The sequence below is a fragment of the Bombus affinis genome, chromosome 14 (assembly GCF_024516045.1).
Source record: "Bombus affinis isolate iyBomAffi1 chromosome 14, iyBomAffi1.2, whole genome shotgun sequence".
NCBI lineage: Eukaryota > Metazoa > Arthropoda > Insecta > Hymenoptera > Apidae > Bombus > Bombus affinis.
The window spans coordinates 760,867-786,801 of record NC_066357.1 but is presented as its reverse complement, the minus strand read 5'-3'; the positions used below and the strand labels follow the sequence as shown (position 1 = coordinate 786,801).

At 37.0% G+C, this 25,935-nt stretch overlaps 1 protein-coding gene across 5 annotated transcripts in view; it reads left to right on the top strand.

Moving 5' to 3' along the window:
• Positions 1–1,557: 1,557 nt before the first annotated feature.
• Positions 1,558–25,935, top strand: part of LOC126924288 (cadherin-89D) — a 37,817-nt gene continuing 13,439 nt past the window's right edge. For 3 of the 5 annotated variants that reach the window (XM_050738604.1, XM_050738609.1, XM_050738607.1), the window contains exons 1-10: positions 1,559–2,015; positions 6,012–6,129; positions 6,271–6,423; positions 17,571–17,701; positions 18,203–18,361; positions 20,869–20,977; positions 21,832–22,034; positions 22,196–22,324; positions 24,152–25,115; positions 25,669–25,827. In XM_050738604.1, coding sequence (XP_050594561.1) covers positions 6,321–6,423; positions 17,571–17,701; positions 18,203–18,361; positions 20,869–20,977; positions 21,832–22,034; positions 22,196–22,324; positions 24,152–25,115; positions 25,669–25,827 — 1,957 coding nt within the window. In that variant the 5' untranslated portion in view covers positions 1,559–2,015; positions 6,012–6,129; positions 6,271–6,320. Of the gene's footprint in view, positions 2,016–6,011; positions 6,130–6,270; positions 6,424–17,570; positions 17,702–18,202; positions 18,362–20,868; positions 20,978–21,831; positions 22,035–22,195; positions 22,325–24,151; positions 25,116–25,668; positions 25,828–25,935 lie in introns of all 5 variants that reach the window. The other 2 variants (XM_050738606.1, XM_050738605.1) reach the window with 2 other exon arrangements.

The window sequence follows — 25,935 nt, the reverse complement described above, 5'->3', positions numbered from 1 at the left end:
ACTAACGAAAGTGTGGTAAGTCTGTAAAATATAGAGATCAAGATTAGATGTAAGATTTCGATTAGCGTTAAAAAAGTATTTACGATTAATTCAATGAAATCTTTTCTATAGAAAGTATTCGCTATTGAAAATGTAAAAAAATCTTTTTATCGTATATGTTAAACGAATCGAATATTTCAAGTAAAGTACCGATGCGTTGAAACGTGATTCAGAGCTTTGGTGGTTCGTCAGTATTGCGTGTAATTCCATTAAGGAGCCAAACTCCGCACGAATCCTAATTGCATTAATGCGCGTCGATACATCCTGCGAGTTTTAATAACGTTAGCTGGAATATTGTGGAGACCTCGGAACAGATTTCGACAAGGATCTGCTGAGAACCGAGGGTAGTATCAACCGTAACAACCTTGCCCCTGAAAGTCTGAGAAATCTTATTCGTTGCATAGGATTACAGCGCGGCTTGAAATTTTCCTCGCGTAACGCCATCGCTGTGAGCCTGTACGCGTGTCCTTGCGATAGTTAGAGAATATTTTTGATTGTCAACGATAGAAACATTGATTGAAACGAACGTACGTACCTTTCAACGAAGAAAAGTAAAGAATGAAAAATTCTGAGAGCAAAGCTTGAAACGAACGTGTGTGGCATAGCAAATATTATAGAAAGGAAAGCGATCTTTACAGGAAGTACGAGGTTTACTAACATAATTTTTGTTGCATGATCTTTGCAATTGCGAGCAATTTTTTATGAAATCACGAGTTTGAAACGTTTTAAGCATTTAATTTCCATAAACTGAATATTAAAGAGATGCAGGAACAGCGTTTTACGAGGAACGGTGTGATCGTTATCACGATTAGACATAATGAATGCTATTACACAAAAATTTTCTTGAAACAAGCCTTTTAACTGTAGATGGATGAAAGGAGTCAAATGATGTTACAGTTTCACTTGAAAGTTGATAACCAATAAGGAACTGCGTTTTATTGTACATTATGGCTTCCGCCTTTTGTCTAAATGTACGAATAAGTGGAGTACTCCTTGTTAAATGTATTTTAGTAGAACGTATAATATACCCGCCGATCGATATCGATGATCGCCTTTAACCATTTTGCTTTCAAAATTTGCTATCGTTGGTATCTATAAAATGATCCTTCAACGTTGGCTATAAACGAATAATATATTTCACTATATACAAGTTTATAAAATTATCATTCGTCGCTAGCACCAAAGATATCTATCGTTTTCATCTTTGTCATAGAGTGCCTTCCGATCCTCGTTCTACATCCAAACCTTTTGTCTGTCAGTACGTTTCTGTCATTTTGTATTCATCCATTGCTGGAAAACTTGGACCATTTCTCATTTTTACGATCACGTTTCATCTCAACCAAAGACTCAGGATTAATTTGATCAAAGACGAGTAACGGAGCACAGGTGAGGCATTTGCTTGTCAGCGTAGTGCACAATGGTCGCTGCGATGGTCAGTGGCCGCTGAAAGCGAAAGGACGAGCGTGGTTCGCGCGTAAAAGAGGGGTGAATGCTGGATATACGAACGGCGGTGTACGCGCGCGAACCACTTGCCCGTTCCTTAGCCGGGACAACGTGGACGAAGTCGGTAGCGCGAGCGAACAGGACACGAGCGATCCGACTAGTCGCGCGTATCCGACTCGTAGGCAAAGTCGAAAGTATTACTCGTGGGGAACTTCGTGGACCGAAAGTGGTGGACGCACGGCCGCCGTCCGACCGCGGCCAATGCCAGTCACCAGTGAAACGTGAAACGCGAAACTGGGCGAAAGTTTTGTCCTGATCGCTGGTCGAGGAGGGAGACCACGATTTGTCGTGAATTCGTACCGATTCTTTATTAGAGCTCGTCCACACCATCCGGACAGCTCATTCGGGTAACGAGTGTCGCGTTCTGTCCTCGCACCTGTTGTGTTCGCGTACCTTGTTCGGTTACAGTACTCTGTTATTTGTTTAGAGTATTTTGACCGTGGAAGAGGAAGTGCAGTCGTGGTCGAAGGAAGGTTGGTATACCAGACAACTGATGGGATTGTTTGGTAGTATCGGGTATCGTTGAAGCAAGATGCGAGCGATGAATGATAAGTTTGATGGCATGTTGAATGGTTGTGGATGCAGTTCGTACGGTCAGGTTGATCTCCTCACATAATTCTGTACCAGATTTAAGGTACTAGTTTTCAGTCGAATTACTCAGTTTAAGATGCAGGATACGCTTAGTAACCGAAGACTCGTTTTGTTTCTACCAGTAATGGTATGTTTGATTAAACGATATCGTACGATTACATAGTTAGGCGATCTAGCGTTGGTAACTATAAATGCAACAGGACTTAAGGTTGCATATGAGATTTTGAAATATGAATATTCCGGAAATATGAATTGGGATGGTAGAAGATCGAATGGCAGATGTTTCAGGACTTCTGCCTTTATATTTTTACCAGGTGAAATCTAACTAGTCGAGCAAAATTGTGTTATTTCTCGCTCAAGGTATTTCTTTGAAATTAAAATCCTATGAAAAAGAGTTCGATCTTCGTTCAATTTCGATAAATTCTTCTACGCTTTAATAAACAGAAACAAAGTGGAAAACGATGTCAGGGAAAATAAACCACTGTTGTTTTCATACATTTTCTACGCGGTCGTAGCGAGTAAAAAGTTTCGAGTGATTCATTGGAGGAGAACTTCATTTGAGTAATTGCTCGGGAATTTACTAGACCAGCTCTAACGTAAATATATGTAATTCAGATAACGAATTAAAGAATAAGCGGGGCGAATAGAATTACGGAAGCGATGAAAGTCGATTTTTATAGCATTTTAAATACGTAGTACGTAGCTGACAGTATATATTTAATAGATCGATGTTCCTGAATTCATGGATGCATTTACATCTCTGAAAAGGTTAAAGATTCATGTTGGAAAATCTCAATCACTAATCGATAAATTTTTCAGACGAAACGACCGCCATCCTAACCTAAATACCTTCGTACCTTAATAGACGATTTATTTCTGATAAGATTGCAGAGTAGAATGCGGTCCGGTTCTGGATGATAACGCTCAAGGTGCGTGCTTGCGCCATTAAAATAGATACCGTTCACTCGCGCAACACGAAACACGTAATTGAGCGAAAGTTTTGCCGCGTAGTTGTGGGGTACACGGACCGGAAGTACCATTACGCCGTTTACGAGCTTCTTATTAAGCGCTTCTTTGTCTGCGCCGTGGTTTTCTTCGGATCATCGAGTTACTGCGGCGCGTTGGGTCACAGGGAACCACGGATCATTTGCATGTTGCTCGACCAAGTTCGAGGCTGTTGTCGGAATGACGGAAGTTTGCGACTGATCGAGGCCGGTCGCTTCTATGTATCAACGAGGATTTTTCAGCCATGCGACGTTAAGTAGAAAGAGACAAGTATGGTCGGGCGATTTGGAACTTTTGATAATTCGGTGATAAACTGAAGCATTATAATTGCGGACACGTTAATTTCTTAAATTGCTGTTGATCTCGTACGAAATGTTATAATTAATTCTTTGTACATTACCGGAGAAACCATTAAAAGGACCGAATCTGAATACGACTCGTAGAATTATTTGTATATATTATTTAGTATATTTAAAATGTTCGAAACGGTCGGTGTAAGATAAATGTCTCCGGGATCACGTTAAATCTTTTATCGTTTCTATCCCGGAACAAACAGCGATGGCAGGGATAATAATGCCGAGAATTCGGTTAAAACGGTGCATCCGATCGCCCGGCCACTTCCCCGATCCCTCTAATCGGATCGTCCTTCTACGAGAAAACGGTGCGCTGCGTCCTTGCACTTGGAACGCCTGGAAATTTATACGGCTTTCATCCGTTCGCTACTTTAAAGTAGGTTCACTGTTTCACTTGTGCTCGAGTTTAACTCTCGGCTCGTGCTTCCGTTCCTCTCGAGCACTGTCTTAGCGTTTCGCTCTTCCACGAGTTCTTCTAGACTTACGTTTCATCAAGGTCGAACTTCGTGATCCGTGAGTGTATACGCATTTGCATAGCTGTGCAGTTAGTTTGTGCATCGGTAAGGCAACACGCAGGCTGTTTATGGGTATACCGTTTCTTTCTTCGGCATAGACGTAGTATGTTGATTCCGTTAGCGAGTCGGTCAGGAAAGTAGGAAAATATAGCGACGCCACAATTTTCTTTTTCGTAGCAAAAGGCGCGAGAAATATCCTTTTCTTTTGAAAACTAGAAATTACCTGGAATTGATATTTATTTACGATGAATAATCTTATGGAAATAAATTAATTTCTTCTTTAAAAGTCAACTCTAATCACGTACGTAGTCGGTAAAATTGAAAATTTACGAAGAATAGAGTTATTAGTTTGGGATCTAAGAAACTTGTGAAATTTGGCAGAGTTGTTTTAGTTATGGAAGGATTAAGAAGTTTATTATATTACGTACATAATAATTATTTACGCATATGTGATTTTAGATCTCATATGAATATGACTTATCCAAGAGAAACTTTATTTTAGTTACTTTTATCGTAGAAGGAAGTAGCTAAGTACACAGTAATATATCGTTTAGTGATTCTCAAATTGCTGGTTTGTACAAACGACAGACGTTATAATTATAAGAGCGTTTCCTAATATCAAAGTAACAAGTTTAATTATTGTGATTACTCGTTGTAGGAAATACACTTTCAGATTCTTTCCTTCGTATATGAAATTATGACAGCGGTATAGTTCTCTCTATATACATACAATACATGTACGCATTTTATTATGTAAATATTTTATAAATCATTCTCTTAATTATTTTAGCAAAAGAAAAAAAGCTTACCGTTTGCACGAAATAAAATAGTAAAATTGAACTGTCGGATTACAGTCTGATAAAAGCAACGATGAAAAAAGAAATCAGATTTCTTTTTCAAAGCGGTAGCGATCGTCGCGAACTACTCTATTCATCCTAAGATCCCCCGGAGTATGTCGAGTTGATTGACAGCCTCGATTCGCGTAATGCCAATTTGTTCGAGTTACGGTCACTAACATCGTCGAAAGTGAAATCGTGGCGTGCAAAAACGCCGACACAGATCTTCGTGATAATTTGTCGTCGACTTCTTAACATTCTTCCTATGTCATTGTCATTGCAACCTTACCAGTCGAAATGTGTCTGTCTGACTTATTTAATACATTATGATATATAAATTCAAATTTGTATTTTTATCGTTTAATCTTTCTAATTGAATTATTTACCGATTCATTCGTTACTTGAAGCATTTTCTTCTTTGCATGTAATGCAATTTACTAGAATAGTAATCGTTGGAAACTTTTCAAACGAGCTCGGTAATTAATATTTTTCGGATTAACTGTATTCAACCACGATTTAACTTTGCAAGTAACTCGAAACGATGTATCGTAGGTACGTGGGAGAAACATTTCGATATTCGAATTCTTTCTCAACCAAACAATCGCATCTTCTTCCCAATCGATTGAAATCCAAATGAACCTTGCACCAGTGTCATCCTCCCGTTACGTCAATTTGTCATCATTCTCGATTTCATTCTCACTCGTTCCATCGAATTTTTCCCGACATCGTGCGTTTCACACCGCAGTCCGTGTCCAATTTACACAATTTCACCGCGGGAACAATTACACGATCTTACCGCGCGAATGTATTACGCCGGTGCTTTCTCTTTAACTTGAACTTAATTGCACGGTGAACACTGAGAACCTGGTCGCTTCCCTCTCGACGTTGGTACGCTCCTAGTCTAGGTTACATCGTTTTCTAGCTATCTGACCAGCATAGTTCATCCAACGATATCTCGCCACGTGTCTCTAAAATTTGGCTCATTCACGCATTCCTAACATTCGCCCCAGCCATACATCTATAGCACTTGAAACGCAGTCATTCGCAACGCATAACCGCTCAAAATGCACAGCAATATATAAGCGATATAAGCGATATATAAAAGCCATATAAATGCCATGATACTGATCAATCTCTTTTCCTTATTTCTTCGCTGCATCGTTGAAAAGGCTACACCTTTCGTTATAAATGCGAAGAAGACTCCCTTCCACCAGCGATCACAAGCCTAATTGCTCTACGGAACGTCCGATTCCCCCGGTCGCAACAAAAGACGCCAAGATAATTCAGGTGCAGTCGTCTTTTCCAAGCGAGCCATCGTGATCGTGTACATCGAGCGAACGTTGCATCTTTAGTGTGATCGGCGAAGATGCAGCGTCATAGAGCTCGACAGTGTGTGCCAGGTGACGAATCATCGTGAATAATTTGCAGACATGCACGAGGGTAAGCTGTGACCAAGCTGAAGAAGAAGAGGACCAAACATGACGCGATCAGGGGAAAAGCTTCCTTCGATTTCGTCGGTACTCCGCTGGTTTACCTTGGCGACGTTCCTGGTGGTCGTTGACCGTCTTGATCTTGCGACAGGTATGTTAAACAATATTTCATGGCTGCGTGAGTTTTAGAACGGTGGTTCTCAAACAGTATTTTGTGTCACGCCACGATGTTGAGAATTATAGTAGTGTAAAGTTGTAATTCAAAGTGTTAAAAAGATTTAATAGACTAATATTTAACAAAATCGAACTTTCTCGAAATTAGCCAGAAGTATCCTATTAAACCAGATATAAAATTATAATAGTCATTTGTGCTTGAAATGTTCCGAAACTTGAGAATATCGGTGCAACGATAAGAGAGCGTAGAATTGCCAAATAAAAGTCATATTGTTTTCGGGACACGATATTTAATTCAACAGATTCGCCGCACCATTCTGACCAATATAATTTAGTTCTCGGGGATGGGATTTTATCGGTGCTCTTGAACGCTGTACGATCAAGTTTCTGTAGAAATCTCCTTGCAAGCTTTTATCACGCAATATTCTGTTATTGCGGATAACAAACAACCCCGTTATTTCTCTCGAATGTAATATTATTTCTACAATATATTATAGTATCGATGGGCACCAATGTTGCTCTTTAATACGATTTAACTGGTCGATGATATTTCATATTATTGAATTATTGTGCACTTTTAAGAAATATTCGTTTTTAAATAAATATCTATTATTAATGAAAATTTAACATGTCGTTACTGTTTAAATAATTATTTGAAGATTTATAAAATAGCTGAATACAAAATTTGCTAATAGAAGAATAAGATTATAGCAAGATTGCACGTTTCTTTTTAACATACCGAACTTTTATCGTGCAAAATAGTTTTGAATAAATACTGTTCTCACATATGAAATAACCAAATTTTTTTATATTTTGAAATTGATCTTCGAGGGGCGCTGGAATTTAAACCAAAACGAAGCAGAGTTGATCAAACATATAGCAACTTTTCATTCATCTGAGACTCTTTTCAACCAACCGAATTATTAAAGCGGAAAGAACAGTTCGTAACTTGGCAACCGTTCTTGCTCACCAATAAAGAAACCGAAAAATAACAATTGTTCGTAACGTCGATTCCTTGTTCACGCATAATATGAGGAGGAAGAGCGAGAGAGAGAGAGAGAGAGAGAGAGAGAGAGAAAATAATAAAAATATTCTGTGCGGTGTATGATTCTTTTCACGCGTAAAGTGCAAGGCGAATGCACCTAGATAAATCTATTCCTGACCTACTATCGCCCGCGACACTTTGAGAAACGCTGTTCCTTCGCTAAAATGGATCGTTGATTCTCATCGTTACCATTTCAGATCGTGAGATCGAGGTCTCATTCGTATTAAAACTGCAATTTGATGCTCGTTAATGAACCTTCACCTATGCTTTGGTCGTGTGCAAATGAATTAATTAAATCGGTGCTTGGTTGGGTTTGACATATTAGTCTAGCCGATTTTAGGATCGAAAATGAAAAATACGGAAGAAAAGTAAATTGTTGGGTATTTAGCTAGTTGCTAGATATCGTTGCCATTTTGCGCAGTCTATTCCAATTATTCGTTTCGATCATTTAGGTAAATTACACTACAGATTAATTTTCTGGGATTTCACTTCTTTTTGTCTTGTAATATTGTTATATGTTCTCCTTGTAAATTTTTTTTTAATAACGTATCTTTTTCAATGTCATTCTGTTCCAAGTTTTGGTTCAGTGAGACGTATTTTTGTTTGATATATTATTCCTTCCTGCGCTCTATAGAAATAATCTCTTTGACAGCACTCCAAAAGTAAAAGTTTCCTACTTTCTTAGTGTTCGTGTGTTCATGCTCTTCACCTCGGCGCTTTTAATTATTTTCACGGCGTATTCATGTATTCGTACATACATACGAATGCTGAGGTCGTGCCTACTCATATATACAGTGTCGGAAAAAATTCAAGGTTTTATAGAGATGTTTACAAGATATTTGTAAGAGCGCGGGAACGAAAAGTATTTTGATAAAAATTCTTTTTCCCAATAACGCGAGAAATACAATTGTACTATTTTGTATCATAAATTTATACGTTAATTTAACGAAAAGTATTATACGAATTTATATCAATAATTTCCCAAATCAGAATTACGTCCGATCAAGATTTACAGATTAAGATAAAATCTTAACGTTTTAGGATTAAGTTAGGACAAGCATTCGCTATAAAATAACCAGGTAAAAGTTACATCGATCGATTGATTCTTCTTTTAAAAACATTTACCCCGAGAAAATTATCTGCAAATCCTCTTAGATGTCGTATTTTAAATGTAAATGATATTTGGAAAGGGTCGATATCACGAGCCGCGCATTCTCTTCCCTTGAGGCTCTCGAGGCGGTCTGTATTCTCGTTCTGTCGTGCGAAAATCTATATTATTTCGCTAGAATCTGCGAAATAATGTATCGAGGCCGTAGCGGATCTTCAGTCTCGAGCATAACGAGTGTTTAGTTCCGCCTTCGGCTCCGGAATTTCGAGGTGTCCTTTTTCATCCTCGGATTAACGGGGACATTCTCGAAGGGAAGGAGACGAAAAGGGCTGGAATTCAACTGACAATATACTGTTGCATAAACTGAAGGAGCTACTTAAATATACGTACACTGGCGCAACTTTGAGATCAGCTTTCAGAAAATTCGAGGTGAACTGTTTTCTCGTTGTGACTTTAAGTTTTATACTGCGTCCATTTACAAACAAAATTTTCGAGAAACTTTGATTATCCTAATGATTTTTGTAAATGGAACAACTATAGTTCTGCAATGTGTGTGTGTACCTAAATATGTATGTATATTACACGTATATAAACTTTCGTAATCAAAGAGGTAGTGAGGATACAGGAACACTGATTGAATAGAAATCTGAAAATATCTATTCATTGGATTTTAGTGCTTGGCAGTGTAGTTCAAGGAAATACAAAATCGATTCTAGACACTTGGATAACGTCTCTCGTTAGTTGATTGCTAGGTCAAATATTCTGAAACACTATGTACCGCATATTACACTAGTTTACTACTGTGTCTCTTCCAGAAGGGAATAATTCTACATTTTTATTTTCCTAATTTCTATCAACTTTTTAATTGTTTCTAATCGTTCCTCGTTGTACAAGAAATTGTCAAATTCTATGATTTTTTATGTACATACGTAGATATATTATAAGCAGGTATATTAAACTTTGTATTTTTTCTCGCTTTTTCAAAATAGTAGCTTTTAAATTACAATAACACGATTTTATGCAACCAGCTTTATTAGTCCAACAGAAAGTATTACAGCGTGGGGGGAACCCTGCAGTTTATATCTATGCATTTTCTTCAATGGCTGTTTTATACAGCACTTAAAGCAATTAGGCAAAACACATTTTTAGTTAAAACAAGCGGATGAAACTTTGCGATGACGAAAACATTAATGCAATAACTTTTTCCATAGAAGCGTATTAGTGTGTTAAGAAACTTTCTTGTCAAATGTTTCGTTTAATGGTTAGGTTTTATTTTTAATATAAAATATCGAATCGTTAAAATAAACTTGACTATGATTAAAAAGATCGTTATCTAGTATTTGGTCTTCTAGTATATAGTATCTGGTATTTAACCCGATCATTAATTTTCGAAGTAATTACATTTTCTTCATCGTTCCTTGACCTCCTCAAACTATGCATTTGCTATGACAGATTATAAAACGACGGGTTACACGCATCGCGAAGATCGAGGTATTACTTAACACACTTTTCATTTTATAGAAAGGTACGAATGATGAAGTGAAATATGATTTCTCAGTACCCGTTGTATATACAACAGATGAAGGAAAATTAATAATAATATACACCTGAAATATTACTTTCGATTCAATCTCACTTCAAGAAGCTAGAAGAACAAGTATTAAATCGATAATTTTACAAAAATAATTACCCTATATATTTCACTAAAATAGATATGAAACAGATATTCGTTCCTTTAAATAATCATACGATAATCGATATTTAAATATTTATTCACTATTTACATTTACATAGACTTTCCTTCCCGAGTTTGGACGAATTTCTGATTTCACGTTATATCACTGCCTTCGATTATCATTTCATTTTTAAAATCTTCATTTTGCTTCAAACATAACAATCCATATTTCGCAAAAATAAATATATTTCATTTTTCCAAACAATCAAACGTCAATCACTAAAAATCTTTATCGTCCACAAAGAAGATTCTCGACCTAATCTTCTTCCCAGTGAGCCAAACGAAATCAATTTATTATGGAAACAAGCAAACGTAATCCGCCAACACACATTTTCCAGTACATTATTTTATGGTCCGAACGTTCGTATAAAACGATAATCGAGATGGCGAATTTTTAAGCATAGTAGAGCTTAGTTCGGGCAAGAGCACCCTAAAACATAACGACGACGACGAAGAACTTCTGGGACATATGGACGGTGATGTATGAGCAATGAGCATGTCCAGCGATATTCGCTGGTGTCCGCGACGTCGAAGCGATGGAAGTGCGGAAACGTGCAAAAAGCTGGCCGACCTTGTCCCACTTCCTGGGAAGCTTTAGGGAACGAGCTTACTTGTATAAATGCTACACAACATATGCACCAGCCGCGGCCGGTAGCGCACAACCGAGTCATTTCGTTATGTAATCGTTTCGTTATGTGTACCGGCCGTTTCAGAATTGTCGCCGCTTGTAGTTGAAGTGTTTCGATGTTGCCACCGGTAAGGGACAATCTGTTCCCCGTTACGTGCAACTTAATTGACGCTGGAGACACGATTTTGGATTTTAATTCTCATACACAGATTCTCCTCTTTCGCAGATGTTTTAAAAGGAGGTGTTTTTTTAGATCTTTTAATGGATTTTGGTTTACTTTAAAAAACATCGAATGGGATTTTTGAAACGTTAAATTGTATATGAAATATCTGTTTGAACACTTCAGATTCTTTAGATCGTATTAAAAAGTATATAATAATAAAATCAATTAACAGGTTCTGATCACTAATAATCTACGCGATTCGAATAAAATTATAATAGCTTTGGAAATAAAAGGCGTTCTAATTTTCAGTCTGGATCTCAATTAAGAATAAAAGTAGATATGCTAATTGGGAAAATCTGTGAAAGCATTTGGAAAGATCTTGCTAAAGCTAGGCCTATAGACAAGTCTTCAGATGAAAATTCTATTTTATGAAAAACTGACATTTCGATGGTACAATCGTGATTCAAAGTTCATTCTTATAGAAAATTGGAGCAACATTTCTTTTAATGGGGACACATCTATCTATAGAAAATCTGAAGCCTGAGTATCATTATATAAATATAATGGTGAAAATAATAATGACGTTTATAATGGAAAAATAATGACTCTATAAATCATTAATTTTATATCAACAAATTAGAATATATTTAATCTTTTATCCTATTTACTTTTCTATGAACTTACCAAGAAGATAATTCTAGATAATAATTGTATTATTAGCCTGGACATTTTCTCAGGTATGAAGACAATATAAATTTAGCTGGCACAAATAAATATTTAAAAACGATATGTCAACTACTTATCTCGATCTATGTTGAAGCAAAATTAGGATATACGAAACGAGGTTACCGAGAAAAGAAATACCTCAAGCATTTAGGAATATTTATGCGAAATTTTAACTATCCGATCTTGTGATTAATTAAACAGTTTCTTAAAAATGGAACCGAATTTTCAAACTTCAATATGCTTCCAATAATGCGCAATTCAAATATATCTAGTACATATGTATGTCATAGCGTACATATTTTGTTATGAATTTTACAGCACTTACATCAATACACAAATATCGTAAAATATTTTTGCTACTTTAACATGATTTATTGCATCAAGTCAATCTAAAATGTCCAGATTTTCATAAACAATATTATGATACTTAAGTACACGATTAATGATCAATTTAAAAAAAAACGAATGATTTAATTTTACAAGTTCATTTACCACAAAGAAATAACATAATTAATGAAATATAATTTATAATTCCAAGGTAGATTTTAAAAAGTAATGTTGGTAACATTGCTCCTTCCCTTTACCTCTTAATTTTGCAGTTGACAATGTAACTTCCAAGTAGTTCGTATAAGTACGTACGTAATTTCAAATCTCTGAATAGTAATAATATCGTAACATTATTCTGTCTTCCTAAAAGTACTCAAAGTTACATCTAAACGTTTGAACCACTCTATGCAAGCGTATCATATACATGAAAATATATAAATACACGATATGGCTGTGCATCTATTGCGGTATCCAGTGGAGAATACGCCTCCGACGTTCCATCTTGCTGCCTCTGAAAAGTAATTCTGCCCGAGTCGACTCGTGGCAGGAAGACAAAAGTGTGGTTCTAGAAAGAGAAGAAAGAGAAGGGAAGAGACAAATGCGGAAAGAAAGAGATCGTGAGAACAAGGAAAGGAAGAAAACAGGAAAAGAGTGGAAGGAAAACGGACGACGGTTCAATGGGAAAGAAGTAGAGAGAACCTTTGGTACAGAAAGACAGTTCCTCTGTCTATTTGAGGACCTTAAAGAGCGCACTTTCAAGTGATTTGACGGTTCCTGCGGGCGGAATTTTGCGGATTATGCACGGTTCGAAATTTTATCCGGATGATCGATGAAAAGAATCGAGTAACGATTGCTTCCACTAACGAACCTAATTCGGCTTTCGCCGAGCTTAGCCGCGCGTTTTCGTCAATTTGATTGTTTCTGGCTTTCGTTTCTGGAAACGAATCTCCAATCTGACCAAAAGAGTATTTTCAAATTTGTGATTGGAGTACTTTTTAATTCGATTTTCTGATCTAAAAGCAATTTTATATATATTATAGGATATTTATATTATATTGGTAACTTGTTTCGACTGGAATTTTCAATCGAATCAAACGTACCTGTACAATAACGCAATAACGGTACAAGACGTTTGTGACGTACGATCGATAATCGTGACTGGAAAAACCTGAAAAGAATTGATCGATCGTGTACCGCGATGCGTGTCCGAGTGCGAGTATTAGCTTCGAATGGAGCATGTGATCGGGTGAAAGTACTTTGCAATACATATATTCTCGGGGAACACCTGCGAAGGTTTAGAAACGCCGACAACGCGAATAACGAACCTTTAGCTCGAGAAATATGCAAATAATAATGGTCGAACCTGGCTCGTATATTTGCACTGAAAATAAAAAGAGTGACTTTTTGGTTATGATTTTCATTTCCAGTTCTGTGAGATCATTTCACATGTTCGTCATATTTTCATTATTTATTTCCAAAGAAATATAATTCCGAGTTCTCAGATTGATATTATTCGAGACTGACTGAAAAAACTGCGGAAGACGCCGGACAATATCATGTGAGGTGGTCAGATTGACGCGATGATCGCAGCCCCGAATAAATTAAGATAAAATCTGGCATGGTGGGACGCGAACTTCCTCCTGCTTGCCAGTGTATCGTCCCTCAGATCTTTCCCCTTTCGCAGTCGGAAACAATGTTTTACGCTGGCGTCCAGTCTGGAGCGAGCTAATTAGTCGGCTTGCTGGCGAACTGGATTCAACGCATCCACTTGAAATATAAATACCGCGCTTTGTACGTCCACGTGAACGAAAGCGCGATACCGCCGCCAGGGTTTCACGTAGTTAAACATTTCTGCAGTTTGTAATCGGAGAAAACGAACGATAGAAATTAATTCGTATATTATGGTTTTTAAGTTGTATTAATGTAAATAATATCCAATTAGGGAACCTAGATATTCACTTGTAAAGCATGGCATATTTAATGCTTCTATTTTGATACTCGATTTTTTATTCTTTTAAATATAATTTTGTTGAAAAATTTTAATCGTTCTACTTCATCAATTAGTTACATAGAAATGCAGTTTACTTAATAAAAGAAGTTTATTTAATAATAAATTGATATTTATCTTTCGATCATGAGTAGCTCTGAAAATATTGCTAACGATACGTCTATAAATATATTCGTAATAAAATAAACAAAAAATTCATCTCCTCGGCATTTGTCCAAAAACTAATCCTCTCGTTTGGAGAAAAATTTGTAATCAATTTTTGTACATAGATTTGCACGAGACTTAGTTTCTTGTAGAAGAGAACTTGACCCTCTTTCCAAGACTGACGAGTATACATTTTTTACTCCTTTTCTTTTCACCTTGTGACACGTTCGTACAAGTTTCACACTTCGTATGTAATTGATTTGCATTCAATCGATGAGATAACGACTTACACAATTATTATTGAATAATTATAGTCGCCGTTGAACACTAGAGCATAAACAACGAGGCATGTGAGAAAGATAGAAAAACCTATTAACATAATTAGTATGGTTGCAAGTAATTACCACATTTAACTTTTCAATATAAGATTAGATATAAGAATATTTTATTCGCGATAAGTATTGAATAGGTCGTAAAGTATTCCACGTTCTGTTTCTTGCGTTTCAAAGAATGGAATTGAGGTATAGTATAACGCGCTATTAAAGCATAAAATTTAAATAAATCCATATTTAAAATATAAAGAATTCTTCTTTAAAGAAATAAAGAGATACTTGTGTGATCGAAATCATAACACACAGTGCATTTCACGTTAATATCTTTAATTCTCAGTAAGGATAAAATGTTCATCAAAATAACCAAAAATTGTTTTATTAACTAATTGATAGATTAACTCGATTAGATTCGCATCAGACCACCACGCCGATATTTGTTTCAAGGGAAAAAAGAAAAAAGGATGGAAAGAGGAAAAGAAGAAACATCCAGTTACACAGGATTAAGTTATCAATTCTCTGTCAAACACCAGGCAAGAAACGTGTCATTACCTTTTACCCTCGTAAGAAAAACTTCAATGATCTTCTCGAGACTTCTACGAAGACGAAAGACTGGATGAGTTTCTAGAGTCTACAGTTTAGAATCTACATGGATAACCGACGACCTTTCGGACGCTTCCTGGACGGCAAGAAAACTTGATTACGTTGCCTCGCGTTATGGTACATTGAACCTATCCTCGAGAAATGACGGCCGTAGCACATTCGATTTTGTCGAGAAAGGCGGCTAAAACCACGTTATCGAACAAGGAGCGATTTTTTTCCTCGATGGAAAAATGTCGTGGACTTGTTCTCGCTCGTGCTCGACAGTCGCCGACATTTGCAACAAAATGCAGGCGCCGATTTGAAGGAAACGCATGCCATTTAATTGCAACTGCGCAACGCTTGTAATATACGTTGGTGGTGAGTTTCGTAATGCTGATAGTATCGTAAAAGTAGAGCTGTTCCAGGGTAACTTTGAATTTGGATTCTTTGTATTTTTTGTAATTTTGGTTTGTCCGTCTTTTTAGGACAATTTGTTCTTGTAGTTACTGTGTTAAATTGTTGCGTAATAAATGTTGCTTCGAGATATGTAAATGGTACCAATAGGCAATCTAACTTGTTTTAGAATGTAAATTTGTATTCAGAGTAAGAACCTTCTGAACCGCGTAATATCTTTTTTGCAACTGTGTTGGATCGTTGTATAATAATTTATCTATTTATTGATTTATGGATTGATATGAAAATGAAAATACGAAAAACACGTAAACAAAGACAGGTTGGGTTGAAACTTAGAATATATTGGAGGAGAAACTGGGAATGGATAATGTATTTCTAAAGAATTCAATATTTATGGAATCAAATATTCTCAGATTAGGTTTCGTTTTCGAGAAATCAGGTTGCGAAAGTATTAACGCCAGGAAATTTCATTTATATTTAACATGCGAATGTAAGCGCTAGGATAAATATTAGAAACTCGACGAATTTGGTTTATTCATAATCTTTGATAAACCTTTAGAATCCTAGTAATTGAAACACCAAGTTTTCAAATTCATATTAAGCCTCAGACACGATTTCTGTACAGATTGTTTCATTGTTTCGACGAGTAAACTTATTAGCACGTAAACATATTTATGCACGAGTTTTACATTAACGAGCAAGCTCTATTTAATTACTTTCTCGCTGCATTTACTATGCATCACGTGTTTCTAGTTCTTAATGAAGCATTATATAATCAAGCATTATGTATAAATAAGCAAATACTGTAAAGCACATGCAACGTGAAACTTGTTACTTCGGTTTCTTATAGCGTAACATAGTTTATACATACTTAAGTTAATACATAAAGTTATTTATACGTAAACCTGTAAAATTTGTAACCAACGTCTTACAAGTGATAAAATTAGAACTACCTTGGGTAGATGAAAGTCCCTTTTCCAGCAGCGTATGTACTTCTAAAAAATGGAAAAATCAGATCGAGTTGTAAGGTGTAACGCGTCAAACCTGTCCGCCACGGTCCATGAGCTTTAATCATGATAATGATCGATAGCCAAATTAACAGTATCAACATGCAAATTCCGTCGACGTCCTTTCACTTGCTCAAATGGACCTTATATTTTCCAGAGTTTTCGTACGAAACGTGTTACTATTACTAATATAGATAGGTACAAACGGTGTTATTTCGTGTTCGGCAATTAACGTTTTCGATGTGAACATTTGGTTTATTGGAAATAAAAAGAATCGTAACGGATAGACAAGGGAAAAGTAAAACATTTATAGGAATCAGTCGCAGGAAATGGGAAAGTACGATTGAGAATTACTGTTAGAAAGTATTTGATTAGTTCTGGGTTCCTATTTTAAACCGTGAAAACGGATACTTAAATATTACTCTACACATTGTCACGAATTGGGTTAAGATATTTGTGGTTTATAAAATATTTTCTAATCTCGACAAGACTGTTGATGGTTTCATTAAATTATCGTCCAGTAGTAAACTATAGAAGATAACATCTATCGTGATAAATGAACATCAAAAATTCTTATAATATGTATATAATGTATATCAAAATATTACAATTTACGTAAAATTCTGTTAAATATTGTACCTATAAAATTTCCTGTTCTGTCTTTTATTTATTTTTAAAATTGCCGTTGCTTTCTACTTGCAATTGAAATTCAATCGATATCAGTGTTAATAATTTTATTAAACTCCTCATATTAGCAAAGCAGAATCATATTTATGGCCACAAGTCAAATAGGAAGATCTAAAATCCTAATGATTTCCAATAAAACTTCATTGAAAGAATCATGAAAATCATTTATTTCAAATCGAATTATAAATAATTTATTCATTGCCTGTTACGTATGTTTACAGGGTGCCAGTTTTACCCAATAGGAGAGTATCTGAAGTTTGTTAGAGTACCGGAAAATCTGGCTAAAGGCACGGAAATTCTATCGCTAGAAGCTCATCCGAGAAATCATATTTCAATAATGCCAGTCGATAAAGTAAGCATTTCATTTTTACCTTTTATTTAATTCATCGATCGTATCAACTTCTTGATTCTATAATATATCGTATAATTGTAATTGTCTTCGTAATCGTGGCACATTGGTGTCATAGTATTTCTGAAGAAGTAAACTACTTATGACATAATATGCGTTATATTCTAACTTCTTTGCTTGATTTGATACTGCGTGTTTTGTTTAAACAGTTACTTCGGGAATAATTCTCTAAAAATACAGATATTGGCATATACATTTTTTCGAATTATGTACCACTTTGTTAATGTCTAAGACGAAAACTTCCGCACTTTAGAAACGTAAAAGTGCGAAGAAAGATCGTAAGGTATAGTTTCAGTAACGAAGGAAGCGATAATGCTTCAGTGTCACGTTTACCGTTGAACATCGCTGCTAAATGAACCACGAATGAAATAATTATACCCAAATGGTGTGTTTACCGTTGAACGAGCATGTGCTATCGCGTAACATGAGTCGTAACTGTTACAGGACGAAGACGCTCGTTTCTTCACACACAGGGAGATGAATAGGACGCACGTCTCTCTGGTGCTGGCCCAGTCTTTGGAAGACCTGGTGGACGCGGAGATGCCTAGAAATCTGCTCAAGTTCCGCGTCGTCTGCGATTATTCCGATGGTGGCGATTCCTTGGTAAATTGTGGAAAGTATTCTACGAACGTCCGATTAATTTAGCTGCTTTTAGAATATTATGGAAACATCTTTATTACCGTTTCACGGTTCGTTTTCTTCACGAATGTAATTAGACTGTAATGAAATCATCAGACGAGCCGCGTATTAATCCTTGATCGGTATCGTTTGATCGCAGGTGATATAAGAGAGTTTGAGTTTCGAAAGATGGATTTTATGCATCTCGTATTTTTTACCAAGAAGGAAACATAATTTTCTATGTATCGAAAAAAGAAAAAATTAAGATTATTGCAACAATTTTTTTTCCCTGTAATCATCACCTATACATTCTTTTCTATTCAATTTCATTTTTTACTCTATATTTTACGTAATAAATATTACCAACAAGCTTTATCGTATAAACTACAAAATGCAGATTTAAATTAAGTATAAATTAAATTAAATGATGTAATAATTAGAGTCTAATCTAACTGCTGTAATCACCTGTGAACTAACGGTACCGGTTCTGGGTTAATAATAAATCACTGAAAAATACGAGTGGCTTCTGGTTTTCTTAACTAATTCAAAAGTCCCTAGACATATTCTACTTTTTCTCTACGGATCTAGTTCTTTCGCCTAACGCGCGGGTGCATGCAGGAGTAACTAGAGCGTGCAGGTACCGGTCTCGATACGACGGACGGACCCTTGCTACCGGTTTTGTAGTTCTGTCGTGCTAATAAGCGTTTATGTAACTATTTCGTTGAAATACCGCCAATCGGAGAAACCGTTACGATATTGATTACGATTTTTACCGAGCCGCGAAATTTAATTATTCTCGAGGTGTATACTGTTAGCGTTTGTTTTGCGATCGCTCCGGAAAACAAAACCTTCACGGTCGCTTCTTTTTAACAAAATTCCGCTGTTTGTTTTCCTTAATTTCAATAATGTAGTTACATGAAACTCGTCGAAATAACTACGTATGTATAAGGAAGAATCCTATGTCTTTAGCTTTATAGTTTAGAGTAGTAGATTATTATTACTGCCGTCAACGAGGTATGGAAACGTAACGTCTTTAGAATTCTTTAGATTAGATCTTTTTAGACAGATAAAGATAAGATCAGAAAATTGTAGTCACGTTTGGTACGAAGGTTTAACAATAGAAAAATGATGAAAGGGAAACATTTTACTGCTCTTCTTAATCCTTAAATGCGAGTTTCGTTTGCCTTCTTCACCTGTGTCGCGAATATCCAATTAGACAACCAACGTCGGAACTTTGCGTTTGCCCGTCGGTGATTACACGTAAACGTGTTTCATGTAACACTGTCGAGCAGCGTTTTCCCTCGAAATTGATCCGCTAATTTTGAAAACGGTCTTTGTACTTCGCGAGTTCGCCGTTTTCGAGTATTGTACCGTTGTTATGCAAAACTGAACGATTTTCTTTTTCTTTTTCGTTATTCGTCAACGATCAGATGGGACGTTTTCATGCGTTAATGCAATTTCGGGAAATATGTCTCCCCCTGGTTGGTGATATTAAATATCGAAGAGAATCGGACAGGAAAAGGGAAGTGAGTGCCAGAGAGAACAGAAAGGGGAATATGAAAATCGATCCAACGTGCAGCACTAAAGGATACCATAAAGTCGAGAACAGTTTTTCTCCTATTTCCTAACTATTTATCTGTTATTCATCTCTTACGTTTCTTTCATTTTGTAAGGAATGATATATCTACTTGATAACTTGTTCCATTTGTATGGTTTTCCAAGTCTGTTTTTTTACTCTTTTTCTATTCTTTTTTATTCGGGCAATATGGCGGAAATACGAGAAACAGAACTCAGACGAAATTAAATGTATATTATTAAATATAATAAAAAATGTAGAGCGACATTGACGTAGAAATATTTAAGCGAGAAGTTTGTAAGAAAGAGAGTATAAATGGATAAGAAGAATCAGACGGTCTGTAGTAAGACGCAGTGCTCAATCGATACAACGTTATGCGATAGGCGCTATGTATTTAATAATTATTTTGCGAATCGCTTGAAACAAAATTACGAAGATTGACAAAATCTGTAAAAATAATTTTAAACTAATTTTTTAAAACGCTTGTTTTAGCATTGAATCTGGATTTATACGTATTCCTATGGATATTAAGATATTTAATCCAGTAAAATCCATTCCACTCCGCGATAGAATTATAAATTTTACGTTTTATCGTATAAGTCTAAGAAAATTTAGAATATAAAGTGAAATTAAATATCCTGATATAAAGGGTAATTACATGGAATGCAACGATATCAATTAAGGATACCAATACGTCTGCACATAACAATATTATTTTCGCACTCAATGTTCGCTAATTAATTCATTCCTGTCTCAATTAGTTCAAGAATATTACACGTACCAACAAGAACAATGGAATATGAAAAGTTAAAATTGAAAGAAATTCCGTACAATATCGGATCCTCTTTCAAGATATAGTGCTTTCGAACCTGTACCCGGCAAATAAAATCGATACATTTAACGTTTGTGCTTGTAGGTGACGTCGCACCTGTCAGTGACGGTCTACGTGGAAGACATAAACGATCATGCTCCACAATTTGTCGATGCACCTTATCACGTAACTGTGGACGAACTTACTCCAGTTGGTGAGATATATCGTATACGAACTAGCATATAAGAAATTGCTGCACGAAGACTGTTACGTGGAAATTCAATTTTGTGAGAAAATGAGTTCCGAAAAAAAGTCGGAGCTTTTCTGTTTTATGAAAATGTCGTTTCCCTTTTTAATCCAAATTTAAATTTCTTAGTCTTAGTTACCGTAAGAAAGAGAAAGGATCTTTTTGAGCGTTTTTTATGATATATAACATAGAATTGGTACACCTTGTTTGTTTGTAAGAGTATTACTTAAAGTATTTTAAAGACCTAGATTTAGATAAATTTCACGCAGCTACGATACTATGTAATTTATACCGTAATAGTCGTAAACGCGGTGTAATACTACGGGGAAAGTAAAATGTCCTTTCTAAAACACTCGTACTTTTGGAGACCGTCACTTTTGTGTAAACTCGTTATTAAACTTTTATATCAAAATCTCACTTAGTAAAAGAAGTAACTAAAAATTGTATTTCAATGGGAAACTTTTCTGAAATCTTAATACAAACTTCTAAACGTTTCACGCGAAGAAAAAACATAATTACAAAATCGCTATTAATCAACAACTTTCACGGTGTTTTATCAAAACTCGCGAAGCATCGTCAGTAGACCACAGATTTTTATACGGATTTATATCTTCACGAACACGATCAAAGAAATGGAAGCTAAACAGACATTTATGTCACCCGATATATATTATAACGAATATCGGATATTCCGTGTATTTTTGCGTATGATCCATATTCTATGCGTTTTTGCGCCTTTAAATTTTGCACAAATGTATAGGAATTGGTAGTTTAGTCGTCAGATTATTTTAACGAACAAAATTTCTGTCGTTTAATTACAGGCGTGACGATATTTCGTGGGATTCACGCAGTCGACGGGGACAAACCGAACACGCCGAATAGCGACGTGCACTACGCGATAGTGAAAGGCAACGAGCAGGGCAAATTTTCACTCGAATCCGGCCACAGAACTGCTCTCATACTCCGTAAACCGGTAGACTACGACAACGGTGACCGCGAGTTCACGTTGGTTATCGCGGCTACGGTGAGTACGGTGCGCGATATCATATGCAGCGAATATATCCCGTCCATAGACTAAACACGTTAGCGTGTGAATGTTGTGTTCGTGGTGAAAGTCGTCTGACGTTAATATCACTGAGATAATTACCAGTCTCATTGCCGGCTCGTCTGCCCCGTTTGTTTCAGGATCGAGGAGTGCCAGCTAGGAGTACCAACACAACCGTCAAAATCACGATATTGGACAACGATGATCTGGATCCTAAGTTCACCAGGGATGTGTACAAAGCAAAAATTTACGAGTTTTATCCGATGCCGGTAAGTATTTTGTGGATTTATTGTTATTACAAAGGGCGTGTAGTACAAGCGTTTTTCTTATTCAAATACGAAGTAAGTGTAACAAATGATATATAAGATAAAGGATTCGCTTATAAATTTTCAAACCTCTATGAATAAAGTTAACTGCAGTCAAACGTAACGAGACTAATATTTCGACGTATATTATATTATAATCATCGACGAAAGTATGGAGGCATTGGCATTGGCCATGTGACAGTTATAAATCTTTAAATGATACGATAATAATAATTAGATTTCTCAAACAGCAAAATGTTCAATTAACACATATGCCTACGATAATATTATCCGTGGAAGACGTTAATATATGTTTTGCGAATTATACGTGTAAATCATTCTACTTATTAGAGTAATTGCTATACGATAAGAAATGTTTCAAATGTATGTAACTGCGCGATAGAAAGAACGCAAAATATGCGTGGTATAATTATTACACTCTCACAATCAGTGATAGTCATCTAAAATTGTGAAATCTCTTCGTCGTCCAAGAGTTAATCAGTTTCTTTCACCTAAAGAATTTAACGTTCTTAAAACAACTCTTGTCCAGTATCCAAGCAAGTTATCTAACGTGTCACGAAATCGAAAATTCGTAAAAGTATTGAAAAACTGTGCCAACGGTAATCAGCTGATTGCGACGGTATGGCGTAATTGTATGGAATAGTGTGTAATTTCGCGGTAGAAAGCATCACGGTGTAACTGTATAAAACCAATCATAATTAACCAGTGATGGGAATTATTTTGTTACGTAATCGTAAAATGGCGTTACTGTGTGTTTATACCACTGTCCATAAAAATCAAGACACTTCCACTTTTTACCAAAGTGTACGGATTAATAACAAGTTAATAATTCCAAGCAATATTTACTACTCTCTTGATTCGAGCAGATTTTATTCGAAATGCGGATTATAAATACCGGTTTGAAAGAAAATCTCTTAGAAAGTGTTATTATATCGCAACCTGTATCTACGCCTACTGAAACCTGTAGCGAACTCCTAAAAATCAATTCCTTCGCCAGCAGACAGCGTACAACACATGTGATTGTGATGGCAATCCGTTCGGAAAACCTTTGTTTAGAAGTATTGTTGGCTATCGATATGGCGGGTGTTTAACGACGCTGTTCGTCGCGACGAATGGACCCGTTTATCGTTTGTGTTACACGCGACGCTCGTAATCTAGGCTGTGCCACATTGCGGGAATGTCAGAGGTTAACAGTTTTCTGCACGGGGAACCTTGAGGTATAAATTTCGTTGCGAAGGGAAACACGATCGTGCAGCAACGTACACCGCGATATTTATCGCGACTCGTTCGACTTTCGAGCGATGCACGTTGCTGCGAATCGTTTGCCGAGATTCATTCGGCGCGATTTCAACTCTTAGGCTCGATGACGTAGAGTATCAGATTCGCGAAAGCGCGTTCGATCGGTACATTAACTTTCCTTCCCGATTTATTTATATATATTACATCGACGCGTGTCGAGTTAGTTGGTCAAACTCATCTCTATATTACGTAGCTTCTCGGAAGTTTCTAATAATAATTCTCTACGCGTATGATCGATGCACGTACGACGATCGGTATACGAAGAAGCTGGTAGACAAGTGGCTAAAGGTTAATCGCGAGCTGAGAAGGTTTATACAATAAGTTACCGAGCCTACTTCCGAGAGTTTCTAACGTGAATTTTTGCATGGGCGAAGTCACATACAGGCTGTTTTGATATTTTTCTGCGAAACGACGAATTTGCTAAATAATTGTTTTACATTTTTCATTCTTCAATAGTCTATATATTTCTAGGAATACCCGATCTTTAAACAGATCAACTTCTCCACACCGATCCAAGCTACCGACTGCGACAGGAACATAAACATGTCTGTGCGGTATGACATAATATCTGGCAACGAACGCGGTTTCTTTCACTTGGACCCAAAGAACGCTAGCCTGTTCCTCAAACGTCCGATCGATCTGGACGCCGAACGGAATCTACCATCCAACACTTTCATTCTACAAATTCATGCTTCCCAAGTGGACAATCCCCTGAAGACAGCGGGAGCTCGCGTCGAGGTGGAAGTTCTAGACCTAAACGACAATCTTCCCGAATTCGAGGTGGACCTGTATAATATCAGCATCGTAGAGAATCTGCCGAATGGCTTTAGTGTGTTGCAAGTGATTGCGCGTGACAAGGACCAAGACGAGAATGGACAGTTCGATTACGAACTTCGAGATCCATCCGGTGCCTTCTCAGTCGACGCTAAATCCGGTTGGTTAACGGTGAAGGACCAGTCGGTTCTCGATCGAGAGAAGCGCGATCATCTGCGAATGAAGGTCGTGGCGATCGAGAGAAAACCTAGCGTCGTTTTACGCAACGGGTCGCGGAAAATGGATGGTTCTTCCGTGGACGTCGAGGTGACATTGCTCGATGCCAATGACAACAATCCAATCTTCGTGCCTGGCAATCTCTACGAGTTGGTTGCTAAAACGGACTATAAAGTGGGCACGGTGCTTGGCCAGGTGTACGCGGTCGATGACGACCTAGGTCCCAATGGCATGGTAAGATACAGATTGCAGAAACCGGGGAACTCGACGACTCGCACACCACCGTTTATGGTGGATGAAATCACCGGTATGATTACGGTCGCCGAGAGTCCGATCCTCGAGGGAAGGCACGCGATCTTCGTCGAGGCGGCGGATCAACCGGCGAATCCGAGCGAGAGGAGATTCTCCCTAGCTGTGGTTACTGTGGATGTTTTCAGATCGAATGGTGAGCTTCATTTGTTCGTAACGTGTAGTAAACCTGGCATCACCGACTGGGCGAGTATCGACTAATTGAAACGAGATTACGAGCTAAATGAAATTATTAATCAAAATCTTAACGTATTTCCTTAAACGAACGCTCCTAATGGAACAAATTAAACTAATTCTCGCAAGTAACCGTATACACACTTGGACTTTATTTTAGATCTTTTGCTTTTTATCCAAGTCACGAAAATCTACGAATATTTCAAGAAACGTGCTTCATCGATCGTAGGAAAGCTACGCGTCGTATTAGAAGAATATTTTCCAAATGTCACATAAATATTTTCTATACGTCACAATCGATCATTTTTTTACCACGCGTGATAAAGGAAATCACGAAATATTTTCGCGCGGACCGTTCTCCGCTATGCTTCCAAGGTTTCAGGAAACTTTTATCGCGGCCGAAACGATTGGCGCCGATTTCCAGCGCAAACACGCGTCCATCCGATCGTTGCACGTTTCCAGCGCGATTTGCCAAAAAATACAAAGTCCTCTTACACGTTTCTTCTTCGTCTTAGGGCCGGAATCGCTCGAGCCGGACTTTGTGGGGGCTCCTTATGAATTTTGGGTCGGTGCCAATGTGGCAGTCGGTACTAGCGTCGGTCAGATACGTTTGAACGACGCCGTGAAGACCAACGACCTGATCTACGATCTTTTACACAGCTACGAGGAGGGTGGTACGTATTTGAAAGAAATTAATTAATCAACAGGTGCGTTATTCGATGGTTCTCTCGCATTTTATATTTGTAAAATTAGATTTTCATTCTTGTTCTTATCCTTCTTTT